Source organism: Leucoraja erinacea, chromosome 10, assembly GCF_028641065.1.
Source record: "Leucoraja erinacea ecotype New England chromosome 10, Leri_hhj_1, whole genome shotgun sequence".
NCBI classification, from domain to species: Eukaryota; Metazoa; Chordata; class Chondrichthyes; order Rajiformes; family Rajidae; genus Leucoraja; species Leucoraja erinaceus.
In genome coordinates, this window is record NC_073386.1 from 55,695,614 (window position 1) to 55,710,306 (window position 14,693).

General features: G+C 44.1%; 1 protein-coding gene across 1 annotated transcript in view; it reads right to left on the reverse strand.

The window, feature by feature from the left end:
* Nucleotides 1-474: 474 nt before the first annotated feature.
* LOC129700663 (fibronectin type III domain-containing protein 7-like) overlaps nt 475-14,693 on the reverse strand; it is a 41,119-nt gene continuing 26,900 nt past the window's right edge. Inside the window, exons 10-17 of the mRNA XM_055641244.1 lie at nt 11,193-11,453; nt 10,840-11,094; nt 10,333-10,593; nt 9,229-9,489; nt 8,386-8,640; nt 7,413-7,435; nt 4,362-4,638; nt 475-1,030 (exon numbers count right to left, since the gene is read on the reverse strand). Coding sequence (XP_055497219.1) covers nt 741-1,030; nt 4,362-4,638; nt 7,413-7,435; nt 8,386-8,640; nt 9,229-9,489; nt 10,333-10,593; nt 10,840-11,094; nt 11,193-11,453 — 1,883 coding nt within the window. The 3' untranslated portion in view covers nt 475-740. The remainder of the gene's footprint in view (nt 1,031-4,361; nt 4,639-7,412; nt 7,436-8,385; nt 8,641-9,228; nt 9,490-10,332; nt 10,594-10,839; nt 11,095-11,192; nt 11,454-14,693) is intronic.

Here is a 14,693-nt window from a genome sequence, read left to right on the forward strand (position 1 = left end):
TTGAAACCAAATAGGCAAATGTTGAAGAGAAAATGTTGCAAAATGGATAGATTGGTGGTAGGGAGACATAAATCTAACCATTGGTGTACATATGTAGGAAGGAACTGCAGATGCTGGTTTAAACCGAAGATAGACACAAAAAGCTAGAGTAACTCAGTGGGTCAGGCAGCAACTCTGGAGAAAAGGAATTGGTGCAGTTTCGGGTCGAGACTCATCCTCAGGCTGAGAGTCATGTTTACTTTATCATCGTTACTTTTTTGCATATCTTTTATTACTTTGTTCTATATCTCTATACATCACCGTCTATATCTCTTGTTTCCCTTTCCCCCGACTCTCAGCCTGAAGAAGGGTCTCGGCCGGAAACGCCACCCATTCCTTCTCTCCAGAGCCTGTCCCACTGAGTTACTCCAGCATTTTGTGACCATCTTCACTAATGTACTTGGTGTTTGCAATTGTGAAGAGTCGGCAGTGACTCACTTTCGGTGTGAATGTGGAGACTTTCAATGTCTATTATGGTTAGCAACTGTGCTGGAATGTTGACTGATGTGGATTGCAAGACAATGTAGAGGTCAATGGATGTCAAATTTAATATACAATGCATAGGTGTGAGATATTACATTTCTAGGAAAAGATAATAATTAAGAATACAGCATTAACAGTTTAGTTCAGAGATACCGCGCGGAAACAGGCCCTTCGGCCCACCGAACATTGCTGCAATTTTCTAATGAGAATATGCAACATCAGTCAATAAAACGATAGTAGATGTTACCTGTTTGGATTTCAACTGTGGAACTCACAGAATGGTTACACGCGCTATCAGATGCCACAACATACACATGATATAACTGGCCGCAGAGTAACGTGCGAGTTCTACAAGATGATTCTGCTGTGCTGCACAGTATGTTGTTCCCATCAGTTCCTTCTACCACAGCACCATACCACAGAGCTCCTTTGCTATGGTCCCACAGTACCAGGGCCGTATTGAGGGCACAGTCAAGCTGCACTTTGACATTCTGCGGGGCGCAAGGCACTGAAAATAAAATTAAAAATTAAATAGATGCAAGACAATATGATATACCATCAGCAAAACACAACATGCTGGAGGAACAGCAAGTCAGGCAGCATCTTTGAAGGGTAGACACAAAATGCTGGAGTAATTCCACGGGACAGGCAGCAGCTCTGGATAGAAGGAATGGGTGACGTTTCGGGTCGAGAGCCTTCCTCAGATCTTCTATCCATAGACGCTGCCTGTCCCGCTGAGTTATTCCAGCATTTTGTCTCTATCTTCAGTGTAAACGAGCATCTGCAGTTCCTTCCTCCACACAACATCTTTGGAGGGAAAGGATTGCAACAAGGGACCCATCTCCGGACTGATTATAGTAGGGAGGAGAAAGTTGGAAAAGAGAGGTGGGGATGGGACGAAGAACAGAGAGCTATGGTGAGCAGTGCAGCTGGGAGTGTTCCCAGCCCTCCAGTAGCCCCCCTGCTCTAACCATTTAAACTTACTCCACCCATCTGCCTATCAAACCCCTCTCACTTAGAGATACAGTGTGGAAATAGGCCCTTTGGCCCACCGAGTTAGCACCGACCAATGCTCCCCACACATTAACATTACCCTACACACACTAGGGACAATTTGACATTTATACCAAACCAATTAACCTCCAAACCTGTACGCCTTTGGAGTGTGGGAGGATCTCAGAGAAAATCCACGCAGGTCACAGGAAGAACGTACAAACTCGGTACAAACAGCACCCATAGTCAGGATCGAACCCGGGTCTCTGGCGCTGTAAGGCAGTTGCTCTACTACTATGTCACCATACTGCCTACTTGTATCCACCTATCACTAGCCACGTTTTTTTCCACCCTCGCCTCCTTTTTACATGTTTCTCCTCCCTACTACAATCAGTCCGAAGAAGGGTCCTGACCCCAAAACGTTGCCTGTCCATTCTCTCCACAGATGCTGCCTGACCCACTGAGATCTTCCAGCACTTTGTGTTTTGCTCAGAATTCCAATATCTGTAGTTCCTTGTGTCTTCTGATCGACCATAAGAGGCATAAAGGTCAGAGTCGTACCACATGGAAACAGGCCCTTCGGCTGAACTCATCCATGTAGATTTGCCTATTTAAGCCAGTGCTATTTGGCCACATATAGTCCATATTTCTCTACATATTTCCTATCAATGTACCCAAGTGCCTTTTAAATGTTGTCATTCTATGTACCTGAATCACCTCATCTGGCAGCTCGTTCCATATATCTACCACCCTGTCAGTTCCAATAACTATCAGCTCTATCTATGAATTTGTCAAACAACCAATAATGAAAGCCTAACAAGATCAGTCTGAAGAAGGATCTCAACCCAAAACGTCACCCATTCCTTCTCTCCAGAGATGTTGCCTGTCCCGTTGAGTTACTCCAGCATTTTGTGTCTATCAACGATTTAAACCAATATCTGCAGTTCTTTCCTACACAATAATAAAAGCAAGTTATTCCGAAAACAGAGTAAAACATTTAAAAAAAAATAAGACTTAAGGGTTGAAGTGTGTGCATCATTCATTAGTTGCTGGCACTGAATATATCAAAATATCTTTATTTATTTACAATTAGCACTCACTAAGCAATTTTATCTATTCTCATTTATTATTTTTCATATTCATTATTGCAGACGTTATGTAGAATTTTACATGATTTTCTATGTCGTTGATCTGAATAAATTGATGCACAAATTTCCTATGACGTTCTTTTCCCCACGTGAGATCATATGGAGCAGACAAATTGATTACTGGTTCAGCCCCACCATTGGTACAATGGTGTAAGTACATGAAATAATACAGGCTGTGTAGGGAGGAACTGCAGATGGTGTGTTAGCATTCATAGCAAAAGGATTTGAGTATAGGAGCAGGGAGGTTCTACTACAGTTGTACAGGGTCTTGGTGAGACCACACCTGGAGTATTGCGTACAGTTTTGGTTTCCTAATCTGAGGAAAGACATTCTTGCCGTAGAGGGAGTACAGAGAAGGTTCACCAGACTGATTCCTGGGATGTCAGGACTTTCATATGAAGAAAGACTGGATAGACTCGGCTTGTACTCGCTAGAATTTAGAAGATTGAGGGGGGATCTTATAGAAACTTACAAAATTCTTAAGGGGTTGGACAAGTTAGATGCAGGAAGATTGTTCCCGATGTTGGGGAAGTCCAGAACAAGGGGGTCACAGTTTATCCTTAGGGGAAATCTTTTAGGACTGAGATGAGAAAAACATTTTTTACACAGAGAGTGGTGAATCTCTGGAATTCTCTGCCACAGAAGGTAGTTGAGGCCAGTTCATTGGCTATATTTAAGAGGGAGTTAGATGTGGCCCTTGTGGCTAAAGGAACCAGGGAGTATGGAGAGAAGGCAGGTAAAGGATACTGAGTTGGATGATCAGCCATGATCATATTGAATGGCGGTGCAGGCTCGAAGGGCTGAATGGCCTACTCCTGCACCTATTGTCTATGTTTCTATGTTTCTATGCTGGTTTTAAACCAAAGATAGACACAAAATGCTGGAGTAACTCAGCAGGACATGCAGCATCTCTGGAGAAAAGGAATAGGGTCGAGACCCTTCTTCAGACAGATGTTTTCTGCCATGGTGCCATCACCCTTAATATCCAGTTTCTATTTATTATTCTGTCGTTATGAATTGCTAACTTTACGGCATTGGGCAAGGAGTTCGATCAATTGGTCCATCAGAAGATACAGTTTCAGGTCCTTTTTTTCCAATTAAATTTTCATTTAAAGTGTCTGCTCTTCTCAGCGATCCCCACAGATATCTTCAAGAATTTGGGAATAGTGTGCCAGTTACTACCAAGTAACCTATTGAAAATGTCATTAGTTTAGAACACCAAACATTTCATTCCCTGCACCAGAGAGAACATTAAGAGAGTACATTAAGGGTGTTGGAAAATACTTTCCTACTTTTGAGAGACCAGACCAAAGCTATCAAAATACAGAGGAATTACAACTGTGAAATCAGCCATGATTGAGTGGTGGTTGACTTGATGGGCTGGATGGCCTAATTTTGCTCCTCCCACTGATGATATCATGACTGAAAATTCAACAAATTAACTTTCGGACGTCTTCAACAAAAGCACAATAAACAGATAACTTGAAACATTTACTATTAGATGTAGCCTGTGAAATATAGGACTTTGTGTAAGGGTCTCGACCTGTACGTCACCCATTCCTTCTCTCCAGAGATGTTAGATTCATATAAATACATGGTGTTACTTAGAAAATATAAACAGGTATAATTACTTTTACTATCCAGCACATATGTACACTATTTCCATGTTAGATGCTATTTAAAGATTAATTGCATTACCAGTTTGAATTTGTATAGAAGTACTTGAAATTCCGTGCCGTATGTAGGTCAAGGTTGTTACAGTTATGTTGTAGGATTGTCCGCAGTGTAAATCCAGCATTTCATAGCGTGTCTCTGTTGTATTATGCAAGTGTGTGTGCCCATCACTTCCTTCAGCAGTTACATCGTACGAGATCGCCCCATCAATCCTTCCCCAAGATACCACCACTCTGTTGGAATCACAGTCCACGTTGGCAATGATTTCATCTGGGGCACAAGGTGCTGTAGAATACAAAGGCTGGCATTCAAATCCATGAGGTTCATGATAAAAATTCTTATGAAAAAATGGCTTTACCAATGTGAATCAAAATAACCTGCAGTTCAGATTGATGTCATGTGTACCGAGGTACAGTGAAAAGCTTTTCTTGCGTGCTATCCAGTCAGCAGAAAGACAATACGTGATTACAATCGAGCCATACCGTGTATTTACAGTATATTACAGTTTTGTTTATAGTAGTAGAGGAGAAAGGAATAACTTTTAGTGCAAGCAAAGTCCGATCAAGGAATGTCTGAGGTGCCAAAGAGGTTCCTTGATAAATCTGTCACCTTTATCTTCTGAATGGTGCACAGTCAAACAAGTTATTGTGCAATTACTTGAGCAAATGACAACAATGGACTCTGGGACATCATGGTCTAAACCCAGTGTATCTCCACCTCCAAGTACTTTTTATATGAACACTTCAACAAATAGTAGCACATTGATTGTCTTACCAGATGAAAGGTTTCTAAGCTTGTACTAATGATAAGAGACATGCCTTTGAATCACAACATGGCACACATAAATGCAAATGAATCAATTAAAAGATGTAGAATTAATAAGTGGCAATTATGAGGTGTTATTAGAGATATTTCGAATAGAGAAAAAACATCTAGTTCACCAACACTTTTTCAGGAAGGAAATCTGTTTTCTTTATGCAGTCAGGCCTGTATTTGACATCAAGCCAAGAGTTCGGCAGACCATATTAGAGTGTGAATTGGCTCAGGGGACTCGGATATTAAGGCCATAACAGAAACATTGCTGAGAGCAGGGCAGGGGTGGCATGGTGGCGCAGCGGCAGTTGCCACCTTATAGCGCTGGAAACCCGGGTTCCTGACTACGGGCGCTGTCTGTGCGTTCTCCCCGTGACCAGGTAGGTTTTCTCTGAGATCTTCATGTACCTCCCAAACTCCAAAGATGTACAGGTTTGTAGGTCAATTGGTCAAATTGTCCTTCGTGTGTGTAGGAATGTGTGAATATGCGGGGATCGCTGGCTGGTGCGGACCCGGTGGGCCGAAGGGCCTGTTTTTGCCCTGTGTCTCTAAACTAAACTAAACTAGACTGGAAGCTCAAAGTTCCAGGATACAGATGCTGCAGACTTCACAGTAATAAATGTCATAGAGGGTAAGAGAGGTTGGGGGAGAGTTTGGGGGGGGGGGGGAATGATCATTTTGATGGAATTGTAATTCTAAGCCCCCAAATAGTCGGTGGGAATTATAGAAGCAAACGTGCAGAAATGTTGCACACAGCTGTAAACATTGTAGGCTCATTTTACCCTGAGATTTAAGCTTTGATTGAATTGTTTGAAAGTTGGTTGAAAGACACATCATGGAAACAGGCCCTTCGGCCCACCAAGTCCGTGCTGGCCATCGATCACCCACTCACACTTTCGTATCCACAACACACTAAGGGCAATTAATCGGCGAAACAGTGGAAACCCACGTGGTCACAGGGAGAACATGCAAACTCCACACACATGTAGCACCTGAGGTCAGCATCGATTTTGTAACGTCAGGCTTTATTTACAGCATTTAGATTTCTAGTCACAATTAAAAACATCGGATTTTAACCGGTCCAATCATGTGGAAAGCTAATATTCGTGTCAGGGGCTATATTAAAATAAAATGCAAAAACGTTTGATGGCTGGCAGGTGGAGACGTGCCACCTCACTGGCCCATAGTGTTTCCTCATGATGGCCAGTGAGGATGTGCTCGATCACACGATCGCTCCACTCCCCTCGGGCAGCACTGTGGGACAAGCTGACCACTTCCTCCAGTCCACCACCTCTCTGTCCCTTCCACCGCTCCCCGTTCCACCACCGCACTGTCCATTCCACCGCCGCACTGTCCACTCCACCGCTCCCCGTACCACCACCACACTGTCCACTCCACCACTCGCATTTCCACCGCCACCTCACCGCCCTTCAGATTCAGATTCAGATTCAATTTTAATTGTCATTGTCAGTGTACAGTACAGAGACAACAAAATGCATTTAGCATCTCCCTTGAAGAGCGACATAGTAAACGATTTGAATAAATAATAATAAGTGTCCGGAGGGGGGGTGGTGATTGGCAGTCACCGAGGTACGTTGTTGAGTAGAGTGACAGCCGCCGGGAAGAAGCTGTTCCTCGACCTGCTGGTTCGGCAACGGAGAGACCTGTAGCGCCTCCCGGATGGTAGGAGGGTAAACAGTCCATGGTTGGGGTGAGAGCAGTCCTTGGCGATGCTGAGCGCCCTCCGCAGACAGCGCTTGCTTTGGACAGACTCAATGGAGGGGAGCGAGGAACCGGTGATGCGTTGGGCAATTTTCACCACCCTCTGCAATGCCTTCCGGTCGGAGACAGAGCAGTTGCCATACCATACTGTGATGCAGTTGGTAAGGATGCTCTCGATGGTGCAGCGGTAGAAGTTCACCAGGATCTGAGGAGACAGATGGACCTTCTTCAGTCTCCTCAGGAAGAAGAGACGCTGATGAGCCTTCTTGATCAGAGTAGAAGACCTTTCCCCAGGGTCGCCGACATCTCCCACCTCGTGGTGCTCAGCTGGCAATCGCTCACCGCTCTCCCTCCTCCTCCTCGCTCGCCTTCCCAGCATCACGTCCAAAGGGGAAGAGAGCGAGCCCGGGGATCGCTTTTATTTCTATGACGCAGACGGGGAGCCAATGCCATCTTTCCATTTCTCACTTTTATTAAACCCTCAGATCAAGGCACTACCCACTCACCCTGCCTCTCCACAGCTGCTGGGTCCCAACCTACCGGATGCAAATGGCAGTAGCAAACTGCACGTAAATTCAGCTTTAAGAATCGTTTATGTAAGCGCGTGTTTACGTAAATTGGGTATTGTGTAAGTCAGGGAGAGCCTCCACGACAAAAGTCTCCCAACCAAAGCTGCAACATGACTTCCTAAAGGGGCTGTCCCACTGCGGCGACTTAATCTGCGAGTTTAGACAAGTTTGCCCTCGACTCAAACTCGCAGCATGGTCGACACGTGGTCCTATGAGGTCACTGGAACTCTCCTTCATGCTCGAGGGAAGTTCCCAAATACTCGCGGCCTCAGCCAGGTCGCGGAAAAATGTTTCAGCATGTTGAAAATTTTTCTGCGAGTAAAATTTGGTCGGCATGATTCTTTTTGACTCGTAGTGCAGCGGAGTGGGGTCGCTATTTAGTTACAGGCAGTTGAGGGCAGCCGTAGGCAATATCCATCATTGACCGGGCATTTTGATTGGCTCATTGGAGTTTTCAGGACCAAGGGAAACCCGCCCGGTAGGTAAAATACCCGCTAAACTTTATTATACTTCTTAAAAGTGTTTCCACTCTTTCTCTCCCACTTCTCTCTCTCCTTCCACCCCCCCTCCGTGCTCTCCGAAGGTCTTACTATGCAACCATCTTTTACCTTCCTCTTCTTCGCAGGTGTGAATTTCAGACAGCGCTCCCCCGCTTTCCCTGGCCCCCGCGTTTGCGATGTGTTTGTGTGCGTGCATGCGGTTGGTTGATCCAGCTCGCGGTTTCAACGCGGACGGTCGATCCAGCTCGAGGTTTTCCAGGCGAGTGCCCTCGAGCTTGAAGGTCGAAGACACTCTTCTTAACTCGCGGATTAGGTCACCTGCAGTGGGACAGCCCCTTTACTCACATTTATTAATGAATGAAAAACATCAAATTCTGAAATGCGTTATGACGTACTAAGGTGGTCAAAAATCATATGTAAAGTGAAACCCTCTTTGTGTGTTACCTGTGTAAATTTCATAACTGGAGCCTTGGAGACTTCTGCAGGTTTCACCAAATGCGAGGACGGAGATGCTGTACGTTTGGCTGCAGTGAAGATCTGGGATTAGACAGTTTGTGTCGGACGTGGTACAAGTGGCCGTGTGTCCATCGCTGCCCTCCGCTGTTGCAGCGTACCACACTGTGAGATTACTCAGCTCCCATGTTACAGAGGCAGTGACTCCAACACTATCAGCGTGTACGTTCTGAGGGGTACAAGGAGCTTTTTGGAAGGAAGATAAGTGGATCATTTGTTAATGATAACATTACAGTTTCCATCGTTTCCTTCAAAGTGAAAATCAGAACACAGCCAAACATAAAAGAGACCACAAGAATCTCTGCTACAATCAGAGACACTGGAACTAACAGACCATCATTTCTGAATTTGTTTTTAAAATACCAGCGAGATAATGTCACAGCAAGATTAGCACGGTATCAGGGGTTATAGGGAGAAGGCCGGAGAATGGGCTAGGAGGGAGAGGTAGAGCAGACACGATTGAATGGCGGAGACTTGATGGGCTGAATGGCCTAATTTCGCTTCTATCACTTATGATCTTATGAAGCGGAAAGACGGAGGAACCATCTCTATGCAAATAGAAATTTATAGTGACCATCATAAGATGTCAGAAATAGCATGGAAATGAGTGCATTCAAACTCTTTGCTAAATGAGATCAACATGAAGGCCAAAACATGGATTAAAAACTTTAAATTGCAACTGTGGCTTTCTTTGATTACAATTCTCAGGAAACGAAACCATTACAGCTTAAGCATCACATTTCTCACACCTCCCAAACATCTTAGGAATCTTACCTGTTTCAGTTTCAAAAACGGAGGTGTTTACACTCTGACAGTAACTGTCCATCGCTGTTACAGTTAGTGAGTACATTTGACTGCAGTGCAGGTCCATGAATTCACAGCTTGTTCCCGTTGTGTTACACAGTGAAATGTGTCCATCTTGTCCTTCTGCTGTTGTAATGTACCACATCGCCCCATCACTCTCCTCCCAGGCCACTGATGTACTCTTGGTGTCACAGTTCAGACTGGTGTAGATGTCCTCTGGTGCACAAGGTGCTGCAAAGTATGTGAAGCACAAACTAAATGAGACCAAGCAAGAAATTAGAATGACCATCATAAGATGCAAGTCCTATTGCATTGTCAATGTAGGACTGTTTACTCTGCAGCGTAGGAAGCTGGGGAGTGACCTTGAAGAGGTTTATGAAATCAGCAGTAAGAAGGAACTGCAGATGCTGGTTCCCACCGAAGATGGACACAAAATGCTGGAGTAACTCAGCGGGGCAGGCAGCATCTCTGGGGAGAAGGAATGGGTGACGTTTCGGGTTGAGATCCTTCTTCAGACTGTAAATCATGAGGTGGATAGATCAGCTGATTCTTGTCCCCAGGGGAGGCGAGGTTAAAACTGGGAGGAATAGATTGAGAATGAGAGGGTAAAGATAAAACGGTGAGAAAAAACTTTGTTGTGAATTTATGGAATTCCCTGCCAAATCACTGGATGGATTTAAGAGAGAGTTAGATAGAGCTCTAGGGACTAGTGGAGTCAAGGGATATGGGGAGAAGGCAGGCACGGGTTATTGATAGGGGACGATCAGCCATGATCACAATGAATGGCGGTGCTGGCTCGAAGGGCCGAATGGCCTCCTCCTGCACCTATTTTCTATGTTTCTATGTTTCTATGGTACCTGGGGGGCAACATTTTCCACACAAAGGGTGGTGCAATTGTGGATGGAGCTGGCAGAGGAAGAAGCAGAGTTAGGTACAATGACGCCATTGAAAAGACATAGGTGGATAGAAACTGTTTGGAGTGATATGGGTCATGCACCCGCAAGTGGGACTGATTTAGTTGGGTACCTTGGGCCCTGGGGCATGTTAAATAAACACAAAGATAGGAAGACTTACCAGTGCAGAATTGAAACGGAGGCGGCTGTGAGTTGTCACACACACCATCCTGTGCTGTCACAGTTACATTATACACTTGGCCACAGTATAGGTTGGTAATCTGACACTCTTCGTTGACTGTCTTGCAGGAAGCTGTGTGCCAGTTGCTTCCTTCTGCTGTGGCGGAGTAAGACACGGCACCTTTAGTGTGGCTCCACAGCACTGAGGCATCGTTTGTGTCACAGTCCAACTGGACATCAAGATGCTGTGGGATGCACGAAACTGAAAAAAGCAAAGAGACGAAGAACATTTGTACTAGAGTGCGGGACAGGCTTGATCAGCAAATAGTCTTTCCATGGACTTCATATACACATTTCTAACTTTGGGGAGAACTATTGGAGTGGTTTGTTTAATTGAAATCTTCAAGCAAATGTATTCTCAGGTGAAGAATATTTTAGCCAGAGCAGAATTCAGTAATGATATGACTGATGGAGAAATGAATGATTCAGGAAACACCTCAGCATTTACCTGTTCTCCTTGTGATGGAAGGACTTTCAGCACTGTCACAGGTGTCATCAATCGCAAAAACTGAGAGGGTGTAGGTCTCTCCACAGTGCAGGTCGGTGATATCACACAGTGTATCATTGGCACTGCATTGCTGCACGTTGCTCCCTTCTGCAGTAGCCATGTATGATATTGCACCTTCACTGAACTCCCAGGAGACCGACATATGTCCAGCATCACAGTCCATGTGAGCGTCAACATTCTGGGGCACACACGGTACTGCAACGGGAACATTCATAAGTATAGACTGAGGATACATCAAGGGAAACTCTCCAAATAATGTATAGATATGATTCTATATACTTCACATGAATTACCTGTTTTAACTGTGAAAGCAGAGCTTTGTGCGCTGTTACACTCCATGCGGATTGCCTCTACCGTTATATAGTAGTTCAGACCACAGTGCACATCAGAGACCTCACATTCAGTGCCTGTTGTATTGCAGGAGGCCCAATGTCCAGTAATTGCTTTTGCAACCACGTTGTATATCTCTGTGCCATTGCTAGGATCCCAAAACACTGAGACGGTGTTATTATCACAGTTGATGTGAGCGACCATGTTCTGTGGGATACAAGGTACTGGAGAAGGGAATAGTCATAGTTTTAAAGTTACATTCTTAAACGATTGTCACTTTAATCCTGCACAAACAGAACAAGGTTTTTAATTTGCCTTTTAACTCTTCCGAGAAAGTATACAGGAAAAAGGACACGTTGGGTCACGAATTAAAATGAAATATAACATTACGAGAAATGGTCTCAGGTCTGGATCTACATGGATGCAAATAGATGCTCAGCTAAATTTCAGGGATACAAGTTCATGTGGTAGGTGCAGAAGTAGGCCTTTTGGACGTCTCAAACCCATTCATCGGCCTTCTCCACTTGACACTTTTACCAATCAAGTATCTGTCAATAACCCTAACCCAATGACTTGATTTAAATCACAAACAGCAAAGGGCCCAGCACTGATCCCTGGACTAGTCACAGGCCTCCAGTCCAATAAACATCCTTCAATCATCATCCTTTGCTTCCTTGCATGAAGCCAATTCTCTATCCATTCAGCGAGCTCTCCTTGGATTCCATATGATTTAACCTTCCAGAGCAGCCTACTGTGTGAAATCTTATCAAATGACTTGCTGACGTCCATATAGACAATGATTATGGCTTTGCTCTCGTTAACCTTTATGCTATAACATATATGGAAAATAACATTGCCTTCTCAAAAAACGCAATCACATTCATGAGACACGATCTCCCAAAACACTTTAATGATCCAATGATACTTTATTGTCACATGTACCTAGACAGAGTGAAATAGAAACATAGAAACTTAGAAAATACGTGCAGGAGCAGGCCATTGATTCCGTTAGCCCCAAGATCTATATCTAACTCTCTCTCTAATACATCCAGTGAATTGGCCTCTTCTGCCTCCTGTGGCAGAGAATTCCTCAGATTCGCAACTTTCTGGGTGAAAGTTTTTCCTCATCTCAGCCCTAAATGGCCGACCCCTTATTTTTAAACTGTGACCTCTGATTCTGGATTCCCCCAACATCGGGAATTTTCTTCTTGTGTCTAGTAGCAATGTTACAAAATTTTGAGATTTAAAAAATCAAGTCTGCAATTTATCCCATCAGATAAAGCATAACAATAAGTTTAATTTGACACCAAATTCACTTTCATATCTCAAGTATTAAAAAAGTTATGACCATTTTCATACTCGGAAATTAGCATCTTGTTCCCTATTGATTTTCAATGGACATTACAAAAAAGCTGTGATCTTGGATAGTCAAACGCCCATTTCTTAAGGAAAGATTAACATTTTTAAATAGCCTAAGTGTCCAAAGATTATTCACAAATAATTCACAATACAACATGATTTTTATATCTAATTTACATTAATTTATAGGCCAAATGGAAGGAATTTAGTGTTCAATTGCTGTAAATAAATGCCCATTTAAATCGGCTTTCTAGTGGGTTCATGTGGAACGCGCTGGTTTAGAACGTTGACATAGCGCTGGATTAGTGCCCTCAAATGCCGAGAAAAATACTGCGGGATATAAAAAGCCCAAAATGAACCACTCGCTATAGATAACTTGATATATAGGGTTATATATATATGCCCCATTTAATGTAAAAATAAGGTACATACCTTTAATTGTTTGCTTTATAAAACCCTGGGGCTGCGAGAGGTTGCGGAATCAGAGAGTAATTTTAAAACTATTAGAACTATATTATCGAGGCCTATAAAACTAATAATACCTTTTGCGACCGGGTCTTGCAGCGATTTTTCGTTAATGATTTACTAGGCTGAACATGTGCGATTAGTACAGCCTAGTAAAAATCGCGTTTAAAACCCGCCCCCTCCAAACAGCGCCAAAATCGCGGACCTGGCTGTGGGCAGATTCCCAATGACGATTCAGGTAGGTTTTGTAACATACCTATGTCTAGGCTGTCCAATCCCTTAAGAATTGTATATGTTTCTAAATACTTTGTTTTGCATGCAACCCAGTAAAATCATGTTGCAGACCTCACCTAGGCAATACACTAATGTCACCACATTTTGGTGCCGACAAAATTACAAGAGTTTACCAAAGTTTTTGGAGGAGGTGATTACGTTTATTCAGTTTAGAGTCTAGAGATCCAGCATGAAAACAGGCCCTTCGGCCCACAGAGTCCATGTTGACCATTGATCACCCATTCAAACTAGTTCTATGTTACTCCACTTTCTCATCCACTTCCTACTCACTAGAGGCAATTTACAGGGGCCAATTGGCCCACTAACCAACACGTCCTTGTGATCTGGGAGGAATCTGGAGCACCTGGAGCAAACCCACGCAGTCACAGAAGAATGTGTACACCTCACACAAACAGCACCCAAGGTCAGGATCGAAACGGGGTCTCTGGTGCTGTGAGGCAGCAGCTCTACCTGCTGTGCCACCCTCTATAGTGGCACAGTGGTGAAGTGACATTAGTGACAAAGATGAAGTCGGGCGGTGGATGTTGTCTACCTGGATTTTGGTGAGGCATTTAATAAAGTCCCCCAGGGTGGGCTAATCCGGAAGATTAAGATGCACATGATTAACAGTGAATTGGTCGTAGGGATTCTGAACTGGCTTACTGATTGATGACAGAGGGTTGTGGTGGAAGAACAATATTCAGGCTGAAGGTTGTTGAACATCCTAATTCCACAGGGATCTGTGCTGGGACCTCTATTGTTTGATAAATATAAATGGCTTGGACGTAAACGTAGATGGTTTGGTTCTTAATGCCCCTGTCCCACTTAGGAAACCTGAATGGAAACCTCTGGAGACTTTGCGCCCCACCCAAGGCTTCCGTGCGATTCCCGGAGGTTGCAGGTGGTTGCCGGAGGTTGCAGGTAGTGGAAGCAGGTAGGGAGACTGACAAAAACCTCCGGGAACCTCCGGGAACCGCACAGAAACCTTGGGTGGGGCGCATAGTCTCCAGAGGTTTCCGTTCAAGTTTCCTAAGTGGGTCGGACAGGGGCATAACTCTGCAAATGACACCGAGATTGCTGGGATCGCGGACTCTGAGGAAGGCTGTCAAGATATACAGCGGGATATAGATCAGCTGTGAAATAGGAGGCGAAATGGCAGATGGAGTTTAATCTGAGCAAGTGTGAGGTATTGCACTTTGTGAGGTCAAAATTAAGGGGGAAATATACAATTAATGGCACGACCCTGATTTGCATGTGAATATGGATGTTTTGGAAAGGGAGGTTTACCAGAATGATGGCTCAAATAATGGATATTAGCTGCTGGGAGATGTTAGACTGGATTGTTTTCTCTTGAATGCCAGAGGTTG